General features: G+C 42.4%; 1 protein-coding gene across 4 annotated transcripts in view; it reads left to right on the top strand.

The window, feature by feature from the left end:
* Positions 1 to 19038, top strand: part of cacna1da (calcium channel, voltage-dependent, L type, alpha 1D subunit, a) — a 56232-nt gene that overhangs the window by 16554 nt on the left and 20640 nt on the right. For 2 of the 4 annotated variants that reach the window (XM_076758402.1, XM_076758409.1), the window contains exons 4-25: positions 2708 to 2880; positions 3616 to 3768; positions 4610 to 4806; positions 5189 to 5292; positions 6769 to 6938; positions 10467 to 10554; positions 10943 to 10969; positions 11469 to 11629; positions 12282 to 12507; positions 12615 to 12822; positions 13626 to 13746; positions 13865 to 13952; positions 14065 to 14095; positions 14180 to 14334; positions 14423 to 14552; positions 16037 to 16096; positions 16175 to 16234; positions 17550 to 17656; positions 18303 to 18390; positions 18503 to 18610; positions 18701 to 18753; positions 18848 to 18994. In XM_076758402.1, the coding sequence (XP_076614517.1) occupies positions 2708 to 2880; positions 3616 to 3768; positions 4610 to 4806; positions 5189 to 5292; positions 6769 to 6938; positions 10467 to 10554; positions 10943 to 10969; positions 11469 to 11629; positions 12282 to 12507; positions 12615 to 12822; positions 13626 to 13746; positions 13865 to 13952; positions 14065 to 14095; positions 14180 to 14334; positions 14423 to 14552; positions 16037 to 16096; positions 16175 to 16234; positions 17550 to 17656; positions 18303 to 18390; positions 18503 to 18610; positions 18701 to 18753; positions 18848 to 18994 (2655 nt within the window). The remainder of the gene's footprint in view (positions 1 to 2707; positions 2881 to 3615; positions 3769 to 4609; positions 4807 to 5188; positions 5293 to 6768; positions 6939 to 10466; positions 10555 to 10942; positions 10970 to 11468; positions 11630 to 12281; positions 12508 to 12614; positions 12823 to 13625; positions 13747 to 13864; positions 13953 to 14064; positions 14096 to 14179; positions 14335 to 14422; positions 14553 to 16036; positions 16097 to 16174; positions 16235 to 17549; positions 17657 to 18302; positions 18391 to 18502; positions 18611 to 18700; positions 18754 to 18847; positions 18995 to 19038) is intronic. The other 2 variants (XM_076758425.1, XM_076758417.1) reach the window with 2 other exon arrangements.

Raw genomic sequence — 19038 nt, 5'->3', positions numbered from 1 at the left:
TTTGATCTCAGTTTGACAGTTGCAGTTTACAGTGTTTCTGAGAGAGGCTGTCAGTGTTAAAGTTAAAGTTGCTTAAGCCTCTGCTCCAAGCGGCCAAGTGCTAATCGAGACCCTCATACACCCACAATATATGACCCAGAAAAGACACAGAGAATAAATCAGAGCTTTACCACCACTGGAGTGAGTCACCATCTCTCCATACTTCATCTCTTCTCCAACACTCCCTCCCATATTTCCCTCTCCTCTCCTCTCAGTGTCTTGTCTTTTGCTCACACTCTCTCATCCTGCTCTGCTTTGTCTCCGCAGCTCGTTCTTATGCTTCTCCCTTCCATTTTGATCTCTCAAATGGTTGTACTTCATGCTTTACACTTCCCCACCTCACTCTGCCCTCATTCCTATCTCCTGCACACTCTCCTCGCGTTATCTTCATCCTTATCGCAGCTCCTCTTTTCTTCCTTCCTCTCTCTCTCCTCCCTCTTTCTCTCCTCTAACACACACAGTCCAGTGGGTAGCTGGGTCAGATCTCTGTCTGTATGCAGCATGCAGGGTTGATCTGCCATGCAGTCAAATGCAAAGACGGCTGCTCCTGCTATGAAGAGTGACTGTTGCTGCTAAATCACTGAACTGCCACACTAAAATAATACTGCCAGCCTCTGATGTCAAAATATAGCTGCGTCAATATTGATCTGCGAGGGCTATATAGTAAATTTTCGTTGAAGGTGAAAGTTCAGTTCACTTCAATATGTTCAATATGTCTCGTATGTATAGACGTCATGATTTAATAGAGGTTACAAAAAGGTTATGGTCGCAAAAAAATTCAGCTGTTCTCTGTTGAGGGCTGGAATGTATTTTTTCATTCCGTCAAGTGTTGAAATGCAAGAAAAATATCTAAGGTTCAGAAGGTACAATGTTACAGTAAAAAGCCTCTTTTCTTTTATCTGATGAAGTCAAAAAAGTCAAAAACAAGCGGGGGGAAATGTATTAAAAAGATCATTGTTATTAGAAGGACGTGGGTGTCAGAAATGTAAATTAGCTTTGCAACAAAGAAAAAGGTAACAGTAAGGTCATGGAAAAGAACATTTGGTGAATTTCAGACACAATTCTGAGGGTAGTTAGAGGTGAATAATTATGACATAGGGGACTTTTGCCAGTGTTTAAAGCTCTTAAACTGCAAATAATGTATTCTTAAAGCTGCACTGATAAATATTTTTGAATTAACAGTGGGTTAAATGGGCATGTGTAAAATGAAAGGGTACATTTGTTTTGAATTATCACCCCCATCAGCAGTCCCCCTCAGCTTTAGGGGGTGTTTTAGTGTCCTTCAGCTCATTGTTTTAGCTCACAGACAAAGTTGGAGCATTTAGCAGCTGAGGTGCCAGTTATTTCCCTCAGGGAGTCGGTGGAGACCAAAACAGAGCCATAAAGATAGTGATTTACATTCAGCAGGTAGCCAGAGACACGAGTACAAATGAATGCAAATGTTGCCTTGTGGCTGCTGGATATGTAAATATGTTTCTTAGCAGGTTCACCTCAACAAATGCATGAACATTTTGGAATATATGTTGCACAGTTTTATATATTTTGAGTTGGAAGAGTTTCAGGCGTCTGCTAATTAATTTTTATACGGCACATCACGTCCACATTTCTGAAACACAGCAGCATGGTTTGAAGAATGACTGTAAAGAACATGTGATTTGTAGTAAATGAGCTCAAACAGTTAAAACCAGTTGTGCGATTCCTTCGAGGAGGAGACACATCGAGTTTATCCAGCTTGACTGGTGAAAAACTGCTTTCATGAAGGTGGTTCTCCTCAGGTTTTTTCAGTAAAAAGCTTTCGATATGGGAAAGATGGTTTTCTTTTGAACACGACTGGATGAGTAATGAAACCCCAGTGGCAGGCGGTCAGTCTTACAGCTGTGACTCAGTATAACATAAGTCTGAGCAGACTGCGCTTATCGGCCCTCAGAGCTCCTTCCAGCCCCTAACGGCAGCTTCATTCACTGGTTTTGGTCCACAGCTTTGATGTGATGTGTCGACATGATTTCCCCTCATGGCTAGGTGAGGAATGTCTGACTGACTGTAATGGAGTGTCCTCTCTCATGGTGAAACATTCGTTCACTGCTGATTTCACTTTGGGATTACAGTAGGAAACACTTCTTGTGTTGCATTCATCTGCTGTATACATATGGACGGTTTGCATAGTTGTAACTGGGCATTGAGGCAGAGGGATGAGGTGACTCTCAGCTTTGCCTCTGGCTTTATATTGAAAAGTAATAACCAGTCTGCAGTGACCAGCTTATAAACCATCTATTAACATTAATGGTGCATTGTGTTCAATATACAGTGCGTGTAGACTTATTATTCTAACTGTACCCTGGTGATGTCAGTATGGTTTGTGGGTGGCTGTAAAGTAAACTGATGACACATATTATGTTATAGTTTCACAGTTAAATTGTACTTTGAGGCAGAATAGAAGCACTCTCAGCTCAAAAAGAGTTATAAATGCCACATACGATAAATCTGACCATAAATGATAGATTTTGACTTTTAAGGCCATTTTTGAAGTGATTGAGTTATTGTTTGAATAAAGTGGTCAGTATCATGACTTACTAACACATATGGAGCGTGCAGGCTCAACGTGATGGACTCTTTATAACCTAACGCTGCCAACTACCAGAATGATGATGATCTTCGTTGTTTCTGACAGACTCTTCAGTGTTGTCTTGGAGCTTTTGACCAAAGAGGAGAAGGTAGAAGGCGACGGAGAAAGTAGCCATCCGTCAATGCACGGGCATGGGGGTAAGCCAGGTGGATTTGATGTTAAAGCCCTTCGAGCCTTCCGTGTGCTGCGACCCCTGCGGCTGGTCTCAGGAGTACCCAGTAAGTAGCGCCAACTGCTGAGCTCCACATACCAACACCCATGCTAGCCCATGCTAACCCATGCTAACCCAGCACACCCTGGTACATTCGATTTAACACTTACTTTCTGCATATGTTGTATAACGGTCTCAGCCCTTATTAGTCCCAGTGAATAATATGTTGGAGGGTTACACATGACGAGTCCAGATGGTCTGTGTGCCGTCCCTGAGGACTGTTTTTCAAAAACATCTATGCAACATCTACATCAGTGCCCTGGAGACATGAGCTCTGGGTGCGATAAAAGCAAACATACTCAGAGTAAACACTTCTGGCACATTTATGAACTATATGCGGTTCTGGATGTACTGAAATATGAGTCTGGCATCAGCAGGCTACTTTACACACATCTGTGTTTAATTAAGAAATTTATAGTGAATTATATTTTGTCATCAGTCTGTCATTATGTGAGCCATCATGACTTATATACTGTATGTCCAACAGATGTAAAATAATCATGATTACTCATTAACTGAGTGTGGGTGTTGCCCACTTACCTGCATCTTTAACTATATTTGGACAGTCAGGATCGTGCAGGGATAACCACTCGACTGGACACAGGAGTTAATGTTTGTTGTAAGAACAGGGTTAGAGACTGGTAGCAGCTGACGTTTGCAGCTGTATTTTCTCACCGGGCATTCACACGCACACCTTTACAACCAAGTGTCATATAATGTGTTTATTTTCCTCCTTGCTTAGGTTTACAGGTGGTGTTGAACTCCATCATTAAAGCCATGGTCCCTCTCCTTCACATTGCCCTCCTGGTCTTGTTTGTCATCATCATCTATGCTATTATCGGCCTGGAGCTTTTCATCGGTAAAATGCACGCAACCTGCTATATTCCTGGCACAGGTAACGTCCTCTTCATTTCCTGCTTTACATATAATACCAAGTCAGCTATTTTCACTACTGTAACAAGCACTTTTTTAGTGTACAAAGTAGCCTGATTTTAAAACTGCTGTACTTTATTATTATTAGTAGTAGTAGTAGTACCATTAGTACAGGTTAACAGGATTGTATTTAAATCTCTTTGTCTCAAATGGGGAATAAAATAGGATCTGTGTATTTCCAGTCAACAATTTAGACATAAGAAAGATGATGACTGTTTATTTGATGGCAAGTCTCATCAAATTACCTGGTGGCTACTGGCCAGGTTGCTCTCTCGGGGGCTGCTTAAAAAAATAATAAATATCAGTGTTTGTTGTTCCCCTTCCCCCCTCATACATGGCACTGCTCTGCATGTTTATCAGAGTAACAGCAACTGAGAATGTTTTCAGGAGGAACAGCAGCTTTCTCCTCGTACATGAGAATGGAGGCAGTCACGATTCACGAAACTGTTTGTCCTCCAGGTCAACCTTTCTTTCCTTCAGCTTCAGACAGTGTAAGGTGCTAGCTAGTGTTCATGCTGACAGGTTCCACAGTTAAACGTAGCATAAATGCTAAATGTGAAACAAAATGCCATTTTTATCAACTGATTTCGTAGTATTTGATAGAAAACCAATCCCTACTCTAAAATCAAAATGGGAGAAAGTAAAGAAAGTCATTTGCAGGCCAGATATAAGGTGACTGGGGCCTGATGAAGCTGCTGAGGATCTAGTTTTAGAATCCTTTCAAATCATGTATTACTTCAAATTCAGTCATTTTTAGCACATTTTGATGATCACAAACAGTTTTTTTCCCTCTCTCTGTGTAGATGGGATAGCAGAGGAGGAACCAGCTCCATGTGCGATCTCAGGGCACGGGCGCCAATGCCCCATCAACGGCAGCGAGTGCAGGGAAGGCTGGCAAGGTCCCAACGGTGGCATCACCAACTTTGACAACTTCCTGTTTGCCATGCTGACAGTGTTTCAGTGCATCACCATGGAGGGCTGGACAGACGTGCTGTACTGGGTGAGCACTCTCGCTCTGCCCTCCCAGTTTGGTCTCCTGGGACCGTCACACGCCTTCAGCTTAGATGTCTCCTCAGATCAGACGCACAGCTATAATGTGACTGACGTTTGGATGATGAAGCTGCTGATAATTTCCTCGAGCAGCTCTTATCACTCTGATATGATTGATTGACTAAATGATTGAATGTATTCAACAACTCACAATAACAACACGATGCAGTCTTGGCATTTTAGTATTCCTACAAGATCTCTGTTTTTCTTTTTGTCTAACTTTTGTGCTGCTCTTCTTTTCTGACAGTTTCTGCCTTTAATAGTTTCTTTCGCTCTTTTCTTCCTCTCTTCCCACTCCTCCCCTTCCTCTGTGGTGATGCTTGTTCCTCCAGATGAACGATGCTATGGGCTTTGAGCTTCCATGGGTGTACTTTGTCAGTCTTGTGATCTTCGGCTCCTTTTTCGTGCTTAACCTGGTTTTGGGTGTGTTGAGCGGGTAAGCACCCTCCTCTCTTTGCAGACAGAGACCTCCTGCTTGGTTTCAGGCCGGAGGTTCTCTGTTTTTGTATGTGTTTCTGCCCGTTAACCGGCTGTTTTTGGCTCCTGTAGGTCAACGACGCCATCGGATGGGAAACGCCTTGGATTTATTTTGTTAGCCTGATCATACTGGGCTCCTTTTTCGTGTTAAACCTTGTGTTGGGTGTGCTAAGTGGGTAAGAGGCAACTTGTGCGGTGGTTTTGGTCTGCAGTGTGCAAAGCTTGTATGCAGTGACGTGTGGAATTACTGCAATTACTATGTTTTCGAAGTAGTGTTTAAATGAGTATATTCACTGCAGATTGCTGGGATGTAAGCCACTTAAAAGCACAGATCCTGACAATCTTTATACAAAAATATTGAGACATTAAACCCACAATTGGCTGTTCTGCGTTCGAGATAAATGTATATTCTCTCTCAGGTGTTCTCTGACCTCTGTTGGCGTCAAACTGTCACGTCCTTTCCACGGCAACTGCAAAGTGAGCGTTTCCTCTACCACCCCATCCTCAACCCACCCAACCTCCTGAGAGAGAAATTAATCTTATTCCTCGCCCTTCACTCCCTCTGCGCTCCTAAGCTCTCTCAAACCCCACTTTGCTTTCCCAGCTCTGTGGAGTGGGGGTGGGGTATTACACCAGAATTAACTCTGGATGGTTGACCAGCAAGCAAAGCCTGGTTTTAAGAAAAAAGCCAACAAGGTTAACCCAATCATCAACTCACACGGTCTTGCAGTCCTGTCGGCTCCTTTAAATCGACATATTTTATTATCTGCATTGACTTTCTAAATGCAGCTTTACAAATTGCCCTCTCACCATCAAGTGTCTTTGTTTTTGTGCTGTAACCTTTTCCTTATCACAGATAAAACACATTTTTTTCTCAGTAATGACCATATCCCACCGTGCACTGAATATATTTACCTCCTGTCTCTTGAATACGTATTGTACTTTCCACAGTCGTTCTTGTATATGATCTATGAATTTAGACGCTGCGCAAATGTTGCATGTCTCTTGAAACCATCTGTCTACCTAAATTGCCTTTTGTGTATGATTAAGATGCTCGCCTGAAGGATGAGCTACTGTACTGTCGGCTCTAAATATAGCGCTGTTGTCTTTCAGAGGTGTACATCTCCCTCCAGTGGCTAGGGTTCACAAAAACACGAGGCACTGAGAGGCTGTGATTGAAGCATGTGAATATGTAGGACGCAATGACAAAGAGGATACACAGGAAATACACACACAGGATGTTTTTATTCAGGCTCGTGACAGATGTCCTATTGTGTGAGGTTATTTTGTATTATTTCCATTTCGTGTGAAAAAATCTGTTCGTTGTATGCTGTGAGCGTAAGTTTCTCTTTCTGTGTGTTTTTGGTCATTTATGCCCTCCTTTATATTTCAATGTGTTTGTGTGTTTTCTCCTCGTGTGTTTCTGCAAACCCAGAGAGTTCTCCAAGGAGCGAGAGAAGGCCAAAGCTCGCGGGGACTTCCAGAAGCTGCGTGAGAAGCAGCAGCTGGAGGAGGATCTGAAGGGTTACTTGGACTGGATCACTCAGGCTGAAGACATCGACCCCGACAATGAGGATGAGGCCGATGAGGAGAGCAAGCGCAACCGTAAGCACCGTCTCCCACTCCCACCGCCGTGCAGTTAAGAGTAGTGCTGCGCTGGCATCACATGCACCCTTTGATACAGCAAAATGATCGAATCTGTGCCTGCCACATTAAGAAAAGTATCCAGCAGTGAGCACTATTGTTGGCTTGAGGGGGTTGTGATTTCTGCAACTATAATTAGGCCTGTGTTTATATAATCAAGATATGAAAGAGGTTGAACTCCAAAAATCTATAATGTGTCATAGTGGGAGTTTTTAAAAAAAGAGAACACAGCGGATTAGCTACAAGATCTTTTCTCTCTGGAGGAGAGAAATATTTATCCCATAGCACTGTTTAAAACAGAATGGGTGCTTTTCCTTGCATTTATGTGTTCATTTGGGGGTAAAGAGCTCTATTTTTCTTATTGTCCCACATAACTCGTCAATCATGAGACATATCTGGCACAGATACAGAGGCGATTAATAAAGAAAAACGAGCCAACAATCTAAAACATCAAAATTTCCCGACAATTTTGCATCAACTTTTAACAATAAGGCAGCACGAAGAGGAGAGGTCAGCCTTCTAAGCCAACAGTAGGATCAGTAGTCCATAAAGCAATTTGTGCAAATCTTCTGTGGGTCTGATTGAGATTTCTGGAAAACATTGGAAATCACTAACTGAAGCAGAAGTAGACGAAGCAGGTTGATCAAACGTGGCCATGAAGTAAAGGTCAGTTACGCGACAGTAATTGCAAAATTACTCAGGATGTATTGAACATGGTAGATTGACAGTTTAATAGCGATTGATGGTGGAATTTTCCCATAATGATGCAAAAATATTGACAATATTTGTGTTGCAGTCAATGAGACGTTCTTGTTCATACGCAGATGTAATGCACACATGAACCCTTAGGTACATACCTACATGCAGACATATTAACTCAGAGGTAAGAGATCAATGTGAACACATGAAAGGGGTTTTGACGCAGAGCTGTACACACAGTTTTTATCTTCACGCCCAATGTATGTCACTGATGGAAGTGGAGCATGCTGTGAGCACCACAAGAATTTCTCAGAGAAGAGTAAAAGGTAAAAAAAAAAAAAAACAAAACATATATTACTTGAGCAGTAGAAAAACTCATAATCCAAATCCTCTTTATATAAGCAGCACTCACGACACAGAACAGAGAAACTGCGGCTGCTTCGCCTAATAGTCTGAGTGTAGGATCTCTGGTCTGCTCATTACGATCTCCCCTCATGTTTAATGTACTCTGTCCATTTACTTTTGTCTCTCCCACCTGTCTTTTCCTTTGTGTATAAAGACGTTTAGTCCAGTTGTCATTACAGCAAACATTTAGTGAGAGGCTCGTAGTTAAAGCTGTGGAGGTGCTGTGTTACGACGAAGCAGGTCCATACTGCTTTTCTTCGACATCCATGCTGGCTTTTGGTGTCTGTCTACGATACATGAGCCCCTACCAACATGTTAACATGCAAATACGTCAATTTGCACCGTAACATGTTAGTACAGGGCCTCGTCACCTGCAGGCGCTTCCAGTGACTAACAGCTCTCTGTGTTGTTCTTCTGCCCTCCTCAGTGTCTGCAGCCCCTGTGGCTCCTGCTGCTCTTGTCATTGTTGGATATTGATATTTTTGAATACTGTTGTTGTCCTGTGGTGCTTGTCTGCTCTGACCCATTTTGATAGCAGCCCATTCTCGCCCCCCCCCCCGCCCCTCCCCATGTCCCTCTGCTGTGCTGTTGTGTCTGAATGCATGTACTTGCATGCATTACACATGAAGGGGTGACTCTGGCTGACCTTACTGAGAAGAAGAAAGGAAGGTTTGGGTGGTTCAGCCAGTCGTCCGACACTCATGGTAAATCCTGTGGTTTTCCCTCCAGTGTTTTCTAGCTCTTACGTGTGTGTGTGTGTGTGTGTGTGTGTGTGTGTGTGTGTGTGTGTGTGTGTGTGTGTGTGTGTGTGTGTGTGTGTGTGTGTCAGTGACTGTGAGTGTTTGATGCTCAAATTAAGAGTTAGCTGTATTGTTTCTACAAACGTTGTCAAGAACTTACCCCAGTGAGCTCATAGTGCAACAGGACCAGAGAACATGTTAAAATACATGAAGTACTATGAGTATAAAACATATGCCATAGATAAAAAACATACCTTACAGAGTGAAAGTGAAAGGAAACGTCAAATAACCTAAACACAAATAAGAAAAATGCTCTAAATCATTGCAACATGTACGTCAAAGTGCCAGAGGATTCTCATTGTTGTTTTTAATCAACATGCTGCAGCCTTGCATTCCTTCTTGTGAGCAAAAAACACACAAACACGCAAATGAATGGATCAATTTGAAGAATGAAGAGTGAAGAATCATTGGTCTTTTCTTCACAAAATATGTTATTGGTGCATAGATTGACTTAAAACCAGGAAATTGATCAAAAAGGTGAGCAGCAGTGGCCTCGAAATTCCAGTTGAGTGAGTCTGTGTGTGTGTGTGCGTGCGTCTCTGTGCATTAATGTGTGCAGCCTAATGTAATACCTCATCACTTTGTGCTTTACTATTGTGTTTAACCCGTCTTGTTTGAGCCTCACAGCCTTTTTCAGTTCTTGTATTCTCTTTTTTTCCCCCGTTTTGTTCTTTTTCTGCAGTCTACTGGCTCCTACTAAAAAAGCCTATAATTTGCCCATTATAAGAGTCTGATACGGAACAGAAATACAGCTGCATTTGATAGCAGGCACGCCTCGCTTCCTTCCCATGTCCCATTTCAAAAGCAGGGGCTCAGTATGAATATAGGAAACAGGGCTAAACCCAGATCACTACTCCAGCAGTCAGCACTATTTTCAGAGCTGTCCGACCACTCAGGAATCAAAGCCAACACGTCTTCGTAAGCTAAGCAGCAGCGCACACCGCGCTCCTTCATAGCAGTTAAAGCACTGAGACATTTCACACAGTTAATCATCATCTGTCTGCGCGCACAGTCGTTCCAAAGCGCTGCCAGTACTCTGAGTGTAGCATTTCAGAGACAGCTTTAAGAGCTCTGTCCTCCTCGGCCTGCTCCCTTCTTCCCCCTGCTCCTCATTGTCTGCATCAGTCAGCCCTCGTAGAGCAGCTGTCCACTCGCCTGTCCCGTGTCAGCTCCCTTTCAGCACTTGGTAAACGATACTAATGATGACAGTGATGCAGAGCCACAGCGCTTAGCTCCTTCCTTTCTGTGAGGTCGAAAGTTTTGTAGCTGCATTGGGACTTTGGAGGAGAAAAAGACAACAGTTTTCTTTTTTTAAAAATCATAACACAATAGTTGTGATAGTGTATGAGTGTAATCCTTTTAAACCTTCACCTTTTGGGTATCTTCTTTTCTTGTTTTGAAGAAATGCCTGTCAGAATTGCTCTGATGTGATGCAGGGGGTCTCCAGTTTATTTATTTTCACACTTCTTCCCCCCTTCACTGGGATACACTGCGCTGTGTTTCACCTGAAGAAACTTGTGCCACTGCAAAGTGCACGTGATCATTATTGTCTTTTGGTAAATGTCTGCTCTATTTGCCGCTGCAGCGAGCGTTCCAGCCAGCGAAACAGAATCCGTGAACACGGAGAATCAGAACGGGGAGGATGAAAAGACGCCGTGCTGTGGACCTCTGTGGTGAGAACGTACAGCACTTTGCACGACAATTATTATGTTATTACTTGAAATTTCAGTACATCAGATTGCTGTCCCTTCTGGTGTGACCGTCGCTGCAGAGTTCAGTCTGTCAGTCTCTCACATCGTCGGCTCTCAGCACAAACAGCCGTCGCCACATTTCATCCTCTGAGTCTTACTTTCTTATCTGGTTTGTAGTAAAAGACAAACGGTCAAACGGTTAAAGCAGCTCACATGTTTCTATTGTCTTCCTACCCTGCAATGCTGCTGCTTCTACAGTTGGACACTTCTGATTTTGTCATCATTAACCCCACTAACCAGTCAATGCTCCTTACACATCTCAGCTACAACCTGCATTTTGTAAACTTTGGCTACTTCTTCTTTCTTTCAGTCAAAAAATTTCAAAGTCAAAGTTCAGGTCAGTATATTTGTGGGTCTGTGTCTCTGCATGGTGCATATAGCTTATTCCTATAGGGTTCGTACCTGCATCAGATTATACAGATTTTTATTTGTAAGTGCTTGGCTTTCTTTTTTTTTTTTTTTTTTTGGCTGCATTTTAATGAGACTGTTCCAGGGATGATAAATCAACAGCTTTTATAAAGTCAGCATGTACCGTAAGATATTTTTGGAGAATAGTCTTACGCAGTATTTTTTAGCTCATTTACTGTACTGTGTGACTTGCAAAAATGTATTGATGCAGTTCCCTTGTGGCCGTTCTCGCTCACTCCTCTGCATCCTTATTATTCATGGAAGCCGTAGTGATTCTCTTAAAGAAACACTCAGGAGATGTATGTATTCTATTGTTTAGACACTATAATCTATGTGATCCAATGCTGTGTTCTTCTGCATCGTTTTATAGGCAAAGTGAGTGACACTAGCGTTACTATTCGCACTGACGTTGCACTCTCCTCCTGCAGTCGGCGCTGGCGCCGCTGGAACAGGTTCTGCCGCAGGAAGTGCCGGCTGGCTGTCAAATCGGTGCCTTTCTATTGGCTGGTCATCATCCTGGTGTTCCTCAACACTCTCACCATATCATCAGAGCACTACAACCAGCCTCTGTGGCTGACACAAGTGCAGGGTACGAACGGCACTACAGCACACATCAAAGTCTTTAAAAAAAAACAAACACATTTTGATTAATTGCTTCATTTGTCTCTTTCATTAGTGAACAGATTTCAATGAATTTAGGTGTCAGTTTCAACCATGAGCCAAGGAGAAACAAAACTTTAAAGGATTTCTTAATATTGCATGTCATGATGATGGATTCTTTGAGCATTTCCACTGTTTTCTCATGAATACTGATAAAAATGTATTATGTATATCGTCTGTGTAAGAGGAGCAATGCTACATTGTAGAAATGCTCTGTTACAAGAAAAGTTCTGCATTCAATATCGTACTTAAGTAAAAGTATAAAAGTATTAGCATCAAAATATGCTTAATATAACAACTTTTTCAGAAGTCAGAAGTCTCCTAAGTCAATTTCAGAAACATATATCTTTTACTATTAGATGATAGTCACTGATGCATTAGTGCTCACATTAGTTTGATGTAAAGCTTGTTATAAAGCAATAATAATGTATCATAATCTTTAAGTTGGTTTATATTTTGTATTAATATTAACAATGTTAACCTCCAAGTAGAGTAAAACTATAAAGTAGCATAAAGCACCTCATATTGTACTAAAGTACAACACCATTTGTGTATTTTAATGTTATTTATCTGTTTTTCAGATGTGGCAAACAAGGTGCTGCTCGCCCTGTTCACGTGTGAAATGTTGGTGAAGATGTACAGTCTCGGGCTGCAGGCCTACTTTGTTTCACTGTTCAACCGCTTTGACTGCTTTGTGGTGTGCGGAGGAATCACTGAAACCATTCTGGTCGAGCTGGAGATCATGTCTCCCCTCGGTATCTCTGTGTTCCGCTGTGTCCGCCTGCTGAGGATCTTCAAGGTCACGCGGTAAGACTGCTCTCGTGCTGCGTTTGTGTGAGCGTGTCGAGTGTATGGGTAGTGTTCAATGAATCACCTGTCTCTCCTTCCCTCTTCTGCTCCGTCTTTCTTTATAGTCACTGGCAGTCTCTCAGTAACCTGGTGGCATCTCTGCTCAACTCCATGAAGTCCATCGCCTCCCTGCTGCTGTTGCTCTTTCTCTTCATCATCATCTTCTCCCTGCTGGGCATGCAGGTGTTTGGTGGAAAGTTCAACTTTGACGAGACCCAGACCAAGAGGAGTACCTTCGACAACTTTCCCCAAGCCCTTCTCACTGTCTTTCAGGTATTTATGTACAGTCTGATGTGCAGTTCAGATTCTGCTATAACTGCACACCACCATCACAACATTCAGTGTTTGTTTGTTGGTGGAAAATACACAGAAAATACAGATAAATAGAAAAAAGCTGTACAATCATTAGCACAGATGGATTTAGAGGGATTCATGGTACGAGGTTTTACAGACTGTTGAAGGTTAAAGAGGAGAGAAATCAGCCAGGCTGATGTATTGGTTGATATATCTGTCGACATTAACTTACTACAGATACATCAGTTTCGGCCGATAAGTGATGCAAAATTGTAACACAGAAATGCCAAACTAGGCTTGAGGTCACCATTACATAGTTTGTCCACCAGGGGGCGCTTGATTTCTCAACCGTGAAATTAAGTCGTCGGCATTCCAGCTGTGGAAGATGGCTTCTTCCCCTGCTTCAAAAAGCAACTGAAGTCCAAACAATAGCACAGCTTCATGGATGGCTGCCATCTTTTTTTTAATTTTGTTATTTTTGTGGCTATTTTGGGCCTACATAAATGATACAAGACACATTTTTAGTGTGAGGTGTAAAGGGGGTCTAAGATATACGTGTCAGGAAATGTGACTTTTGTCCTTCTTTCATCGAACACATTCATCTCCCAGTGTCTCCACCCATTTGCAGCAGCTGTAACAGGTTTATTGGGGCCGCTCAGCAGGGACTGGGAGGGTCGTACCGTGTGAAAAAATGTTGTCACCACATCCCCTCTATAATCATTAAGCTTGACACACTGCTGTTGATGCATCTCCCTCAAAGTAACTATGGTGTTGGATTTTAGATCCTGACTGGAGAGGACTGGAACGCTGTTATGTATGATGGGATCATGGCATACGGAGGCCCTTCGTCTTCTGGGATGATCGTGTGCTTTTACTTCATCATCCTCTTCATCTGTGGAAACTGTATCCTGTGTCACTGATACAAACATTGCCTGCAGCCTGCATTTATCATTGGATGTGTATAACCTGAAATGCAGTGCTTTTACAGAGAGGGTTGACCTTCACTGAACACTTTGCTCAGATATCCTCCTGAACGTCTTCTTGGCTATCGCTGTGGACAACTTGGCAGATGCAGAGTCTCTCAACACAGACGAAGGAGATAAGAAAGGGTGACAGCTTTATCTCCTTCTATGACAAATGTCATTTTAAATGTTAGAGCTTTGCATGCTCGGTTGTATGTTCAAACCTTATCATTAATAAGTCTATCTCTGTTCATTGCAGGGACAAAAAGGATGACGAGAAAGATGACAAGGTATCCTCGAGCATCTTACAGTAGCTTATCTCTACAGATTGAGGAGTTTACTCTTCACTGACACTTTTTCTGCTGGTCTGTAAGGAGGAAGAGGAGGAAAATGACGACACTGCGGCGGAGGAGGAGGATCCAGAAGTTCCATCAGGGCCTCGGCCAGTCATCTCTGAGCTGGTAAAGAAGGAGAAGATCACGCCTATCCCAGAGGGAAGTGCCTTCTTCATCTTCAGCAGCACAAACCCGTATGAAGCACACTGCACAGCACGTATACGCACAGGTTCATAACACATTGATGTTCTCTGGTGATTTTGTATTTCCTTTGTCTTCCAGGTTGCGTGTGTTTTGCCACAGACTCATCAATCATCACATATTCACCAACCTCATCCTGGTGTTCATCATGCTCAGCTCTGTCTCACTGGCTGCTGAGGATCCTATCCGAAACCTCTCAGCTCGCAATATTGTAAGTGTATAAACCTTCAATAGAAATGTGATTTTGGATTCTAACTAGCAAAGATAAGTGGGTGAAGAGACATTATTTTGTATCACTTTGCTGTGTAGTTTTGTGTGTGTTATAATTCTTTTGTACCTTTAAATGAGCATACTGGTGTTTTTGCATGTTTCAGCCCATTTATTTTAACTTGCATACTTAACATTGTTATTGACAGTTTTCAAAGGCATACACCACCTGACTTTTATATTTCAGTAACACTTAAATGAATTAAAATTATTTGATATAGCAAGACAAACAGCTTCATGAGATCAGTTCCTCACAGCACCATTGTTTAAGGATTTGATTTATTTTCAGAGAGATGTCAATAATATCATTTTACCGGCATGATAGAGGCATTTATTCATTGTGTCTGTGAGTCTGAACTCTACCAATCTTCCTACAAGTGACAGAGTTTGTCATTTCTCTGCTGAGACTTTTTGTCCACTGCTCCTGTTCTCCTTTACAATATAGAGAGGGCAAAGGGAAAATCTGGAGTTTCTTTTCCTTTTACTGCGTCTATGTCATCAATTCTCACCGTTCAACACATTTCAGAAAGATTACTCCGAGTTTATTTTCAAAAACATACATTCAAGTGTAATCACCAGGACAAAGACTGTTCCTGTCAGGACACCTGGATGAATGCTTGAAGATATGGGCTGTCCAAAGTTAATGATGACATCAGGTGACCCTGCTCAGGCTCTTCTGTTCCACCCTTCCTGATTTAGGGGTTACTTACTCAACAGCAACCTTTTAAATCCAAGAAACCACAGTACCAAATTCACATTATCTTTTTGACAGTGTTGTTTGTCTCTCGGAATTGTTTTTTCCAGCATCAGAGCTTATGAATGCAATGCTTTTCAGCAGCTGACTCACAAATCGCAGATGTCAGATTTCCTTTAAATGCACCATAAAGGAGAGTTTTTAAAGATGTTGACTCCATTAGCTCGTTTGCCACACAAAAGGATATGATTATGTAAGCTGTGATGTACTTTGTGTCAAGCTAGTGTAAGGCGTCTGCACACCTCCCCTGCTGTCTGCCAGGTTTGAACTTGTGGTGCACTATTTTTGACAGTAATGTTAAGGATATGCAATTTAGAGTTTCTGAGCTTAAACAGGGAAAAACACTGGTACAGTGCTGTAAAGCAACAAATTCAGGGATCTTCAGGGATCTTTGTGTTTCATTTTCTGTGCATTGTACTGATTTTAGTTAATTTGTGATATATGCTGCAGAAGAAATGATGGCGTAAAGTCACCTTGCATTTCATGAACTAATCAGTGGATACTTTTTGCAAGTAATCAAAATGTACTGTGTTTACTTGTGTTTAACAAACTCTCTCCAGAAAATGCTTCAAATGTTTTTTTGTATTTTTTTTTTTCATTCATCTTGCTTACATATGATGTATGAAGCTGCACGATGAACTGTCTTTGTTAAACATCTACGTTGCTTTTTGCAGATACTTGGTTACTTTGACTATGCTTTCACGGCTATCTTTACTGTTGAGATCGTTTTGAAGGTAAATGCCCTGTGTCCCGTGTCCGTGCTGTGACTAACCTCACCCCAATAACACTCCAAACGTCTCGTTGCCTTCCAGGTCCTAGGCTATGCAGATTATGTCTTCACTAGTATGTTTACATTTGAGATCATATTGAAGGTAACCCCTTAAATGACAACGAGAGCCTTGCTGCATTCTCTCCTTGTGTGTCACCTGCCACTCAGTACAACCTGGCTTGTTTGTTTCCTTTCTCTTATTTACTTTTTCTTCATGGCACCTCTTTTAAAAAAAGCTAAATATTGGAGTTGCTTCTTTGCACACACTGCAACACAAACACAAGATTTGCTCAAATTACACTAATCGAAGAACTCATGTTGGGGGAAGGAAACATCACATCAGCATTACATTATACTCACATGGGTGTCACGTCATTCGGGCAGTCATCGCTGAAATGATTTTGATGATGCAGATATGTAAAACATGATGCAACCCCTCGTGCAATGCAACACAATTTAATGGGCTGTTCAAACATTGTCAAGGCATTGGCTGAAGTTGGGTTTGAGGTCACCTTCAGGGAGGTGTTCGAAGACGAAAAGTCAACTCCAGTCAAAGCTAACTCCATGCCTCTCGTACTGACTGCTCTTCAGATTATCCATAAAAGAGGGGGCAAAACCAACCATGTTCCTGCCGAGCATGGTTCAGTCTGCTTTCCCTGACTGAGTGCATGGAAATGTGGAGTTGTGGCTGGAGCCATTTGTGGCAAACATCTGCCAAGCCCATCGCTGTTTTACGCCAAATTCTCCAGTGCTCGTACTTAGCACTCGCCTCTCTCCGTCTCCCTGCGAGGCTCCACATTTACATGCACTCGGAAAATGAATCCTTTACTTTTATTATTTGAAGAAGAGTTATTTTGGCTGGTTTTTCTTCTCTGCCTGCTGAACTCTGAAGTTTTAATTGGGAGCTGCTTCCCCTTATTCTGAACTATTAAAGAACATAATGGAATGTGCTTTAAGATGACGGTCCACATGAATGTGACAGTAAGGCCATTTCAACTTTCCAATCACTATAATAGAGCTCTTGCAGGTAGTAAATATCCCTGACATCATGGCAACAAAATGCATGATTTATTGCCTCATCCCATAGTAGATTGTGAAATGAATGACTTACTACTACATTCATGTAGTTAAGGGCCGTGGGGGTGGCGACGGTAGATCTAGCCTCACTGCTCTGAGCTCGCCACCCCGAATCAGAGTGATCTAAAAGAGTGTGGAGACGTGTGCGCGTGTGCAAGGTGGAGAGTGTTGTACGTGAGAGTAACGTTTCACCTGCTTAACATGTTTGTACCGTCTGTGTTACTGTGCCCTCTGAAGTGTGGAGTGCGAGTGTAACTGTATTTGTGTTTGTCCAGTGTGGATGAGATACGTGTTTTTTTCTTTGCCATTTGCTCCTCTAACTTCCTCTGTCCTCTCTTCAGATGACGACATACGGAGCCTTCCTTCATAAAGGAGCATTCTGCAGGAATTACTTTAACCTCCTGGACCTGCTGGTGGTGGGAGTTTCGCTCGTTTCCTTTGGCATCCAGTGAGTAAAAACCATGAAAACCATGAAATTTAGGCAAATTAGCTTGGTAGTAGATTAAAAAAAAAATGGGTGCAGAGTCTTTGCAGCACTCTGATGCTTGATTGGATGTCATGAATTGATGCAAAGGAGGTGTGCCGAGGTGGAGAAGGGGATAGAAAACCACAGAACTTTTGCTTCCGATTGTAGACAATCTGCTGAGTGTGTTATGGTTGTTTATCTGTGGTGTAGTACTTTGTCTCTTTGTTCTCCTGATCACTGCTCCCTCCCTCTCTTTCATCCACTCAGTCTCTCTTTATCTCTTTCTTTTGAGATTAGTGAGGATGCCGAAAACACAGTTTTTTTCAGTACACTTTGCAGGAAATGGCCCACTCTTGTCCTGGTATTGATTCTAGCAGCATCCAGTACTTTCTTGTTGTGTGAATAGAGCTGTAAACAAGGTATAGCAGTCACAAGTTCCAGGGCCATCAGAAAGTACTAACTCCATTCAGGAACTCTTTTTGGCCTAAAGAACTACCGCAGAAAGCTAAATTTAGTTACTGGTTGCTTCTAGTTGAAAAGCAAGGAAAATTCCGGAAACAGTTCCTATGCTCCTGGAAAAGTTCAAAGCAAACATCATTTCTCAGTTACGTTTGTGTTCGATGTTCAGGTCCTCGGCCATCTCGGTGGTGAAGATTCTGAGGGTTCTTCGTGTTCTTCGACCCCTGAGGGCCATCAACCGAGCCAAAGGCCTGAAGGTGAGACCTCATCACACAGCCATGCTGCAGCTTGTCCACAATAATAACCACAATCTTAGACTGATTAGTGTGGATACCACAATGTGTTAACATTTGTATGTCTGCGTTACAGCACGTGGTGCAGTGTGTGTTTGTGGCCATCAGAACTATCGGGAACATCATGATTGTCACCACCCTGCTCCAGTTCATGTTCGCCTGCATAGGGGTGCAGCTGTTTAAGGTCAGAGCAGCGAGGAGGAAAAAACTCAGGATCACACATGAAGCCAGAGTTTTAAAGTATGTGTCATTGATGTTTGGTTTTCCTCCGCAGGGAAAGTTTTATCGCTGCACTGATGAAGCCAAGTCCAGCCCAGAGGAGTGCAAGTTAGTTTTAGTCGATTTGTTCCTTCACAGCAAAACTACTCGCGGTTATCATCCTATTTCAGTCTTAACCTCCATGCAACATGTCATCTCATAGGGGCACCTACATTCTGTATAAGGATGGAGATGTGAACCAGCCAACCATCCACAAACGAGTGTGGCACAACAGTGATTTCAACTTCGACAATGTCCTCATGGCTATGATGGCTCTGTTCACTGTGTCCACCTTTGAAGGCTGGCCTGCGTAAGATTCAGACTTCTTAATCCCTGTGTTAAAGTCAGATCTCA

This window comes from Chaetodon auriga, chromosome 2 (assembly GCF_051107435.1).
Source record: "Chaetodon auriga isolate fChaAug3 chromosome 2, fChaAug3.hap1, whole genome shotgun sequence".
NCBI classification, from domain to species: Eukaryota; Metazoa; Chordata; class Actinopteri; order Chaetodontiformes; family Chaetodontidae; genus Chaetodon; species Chaetodon auriga.
Note: the sequence above shows the minus strand (reverse complement) of the source record. Positions and strands in the feature narration are given on the sequence as shown.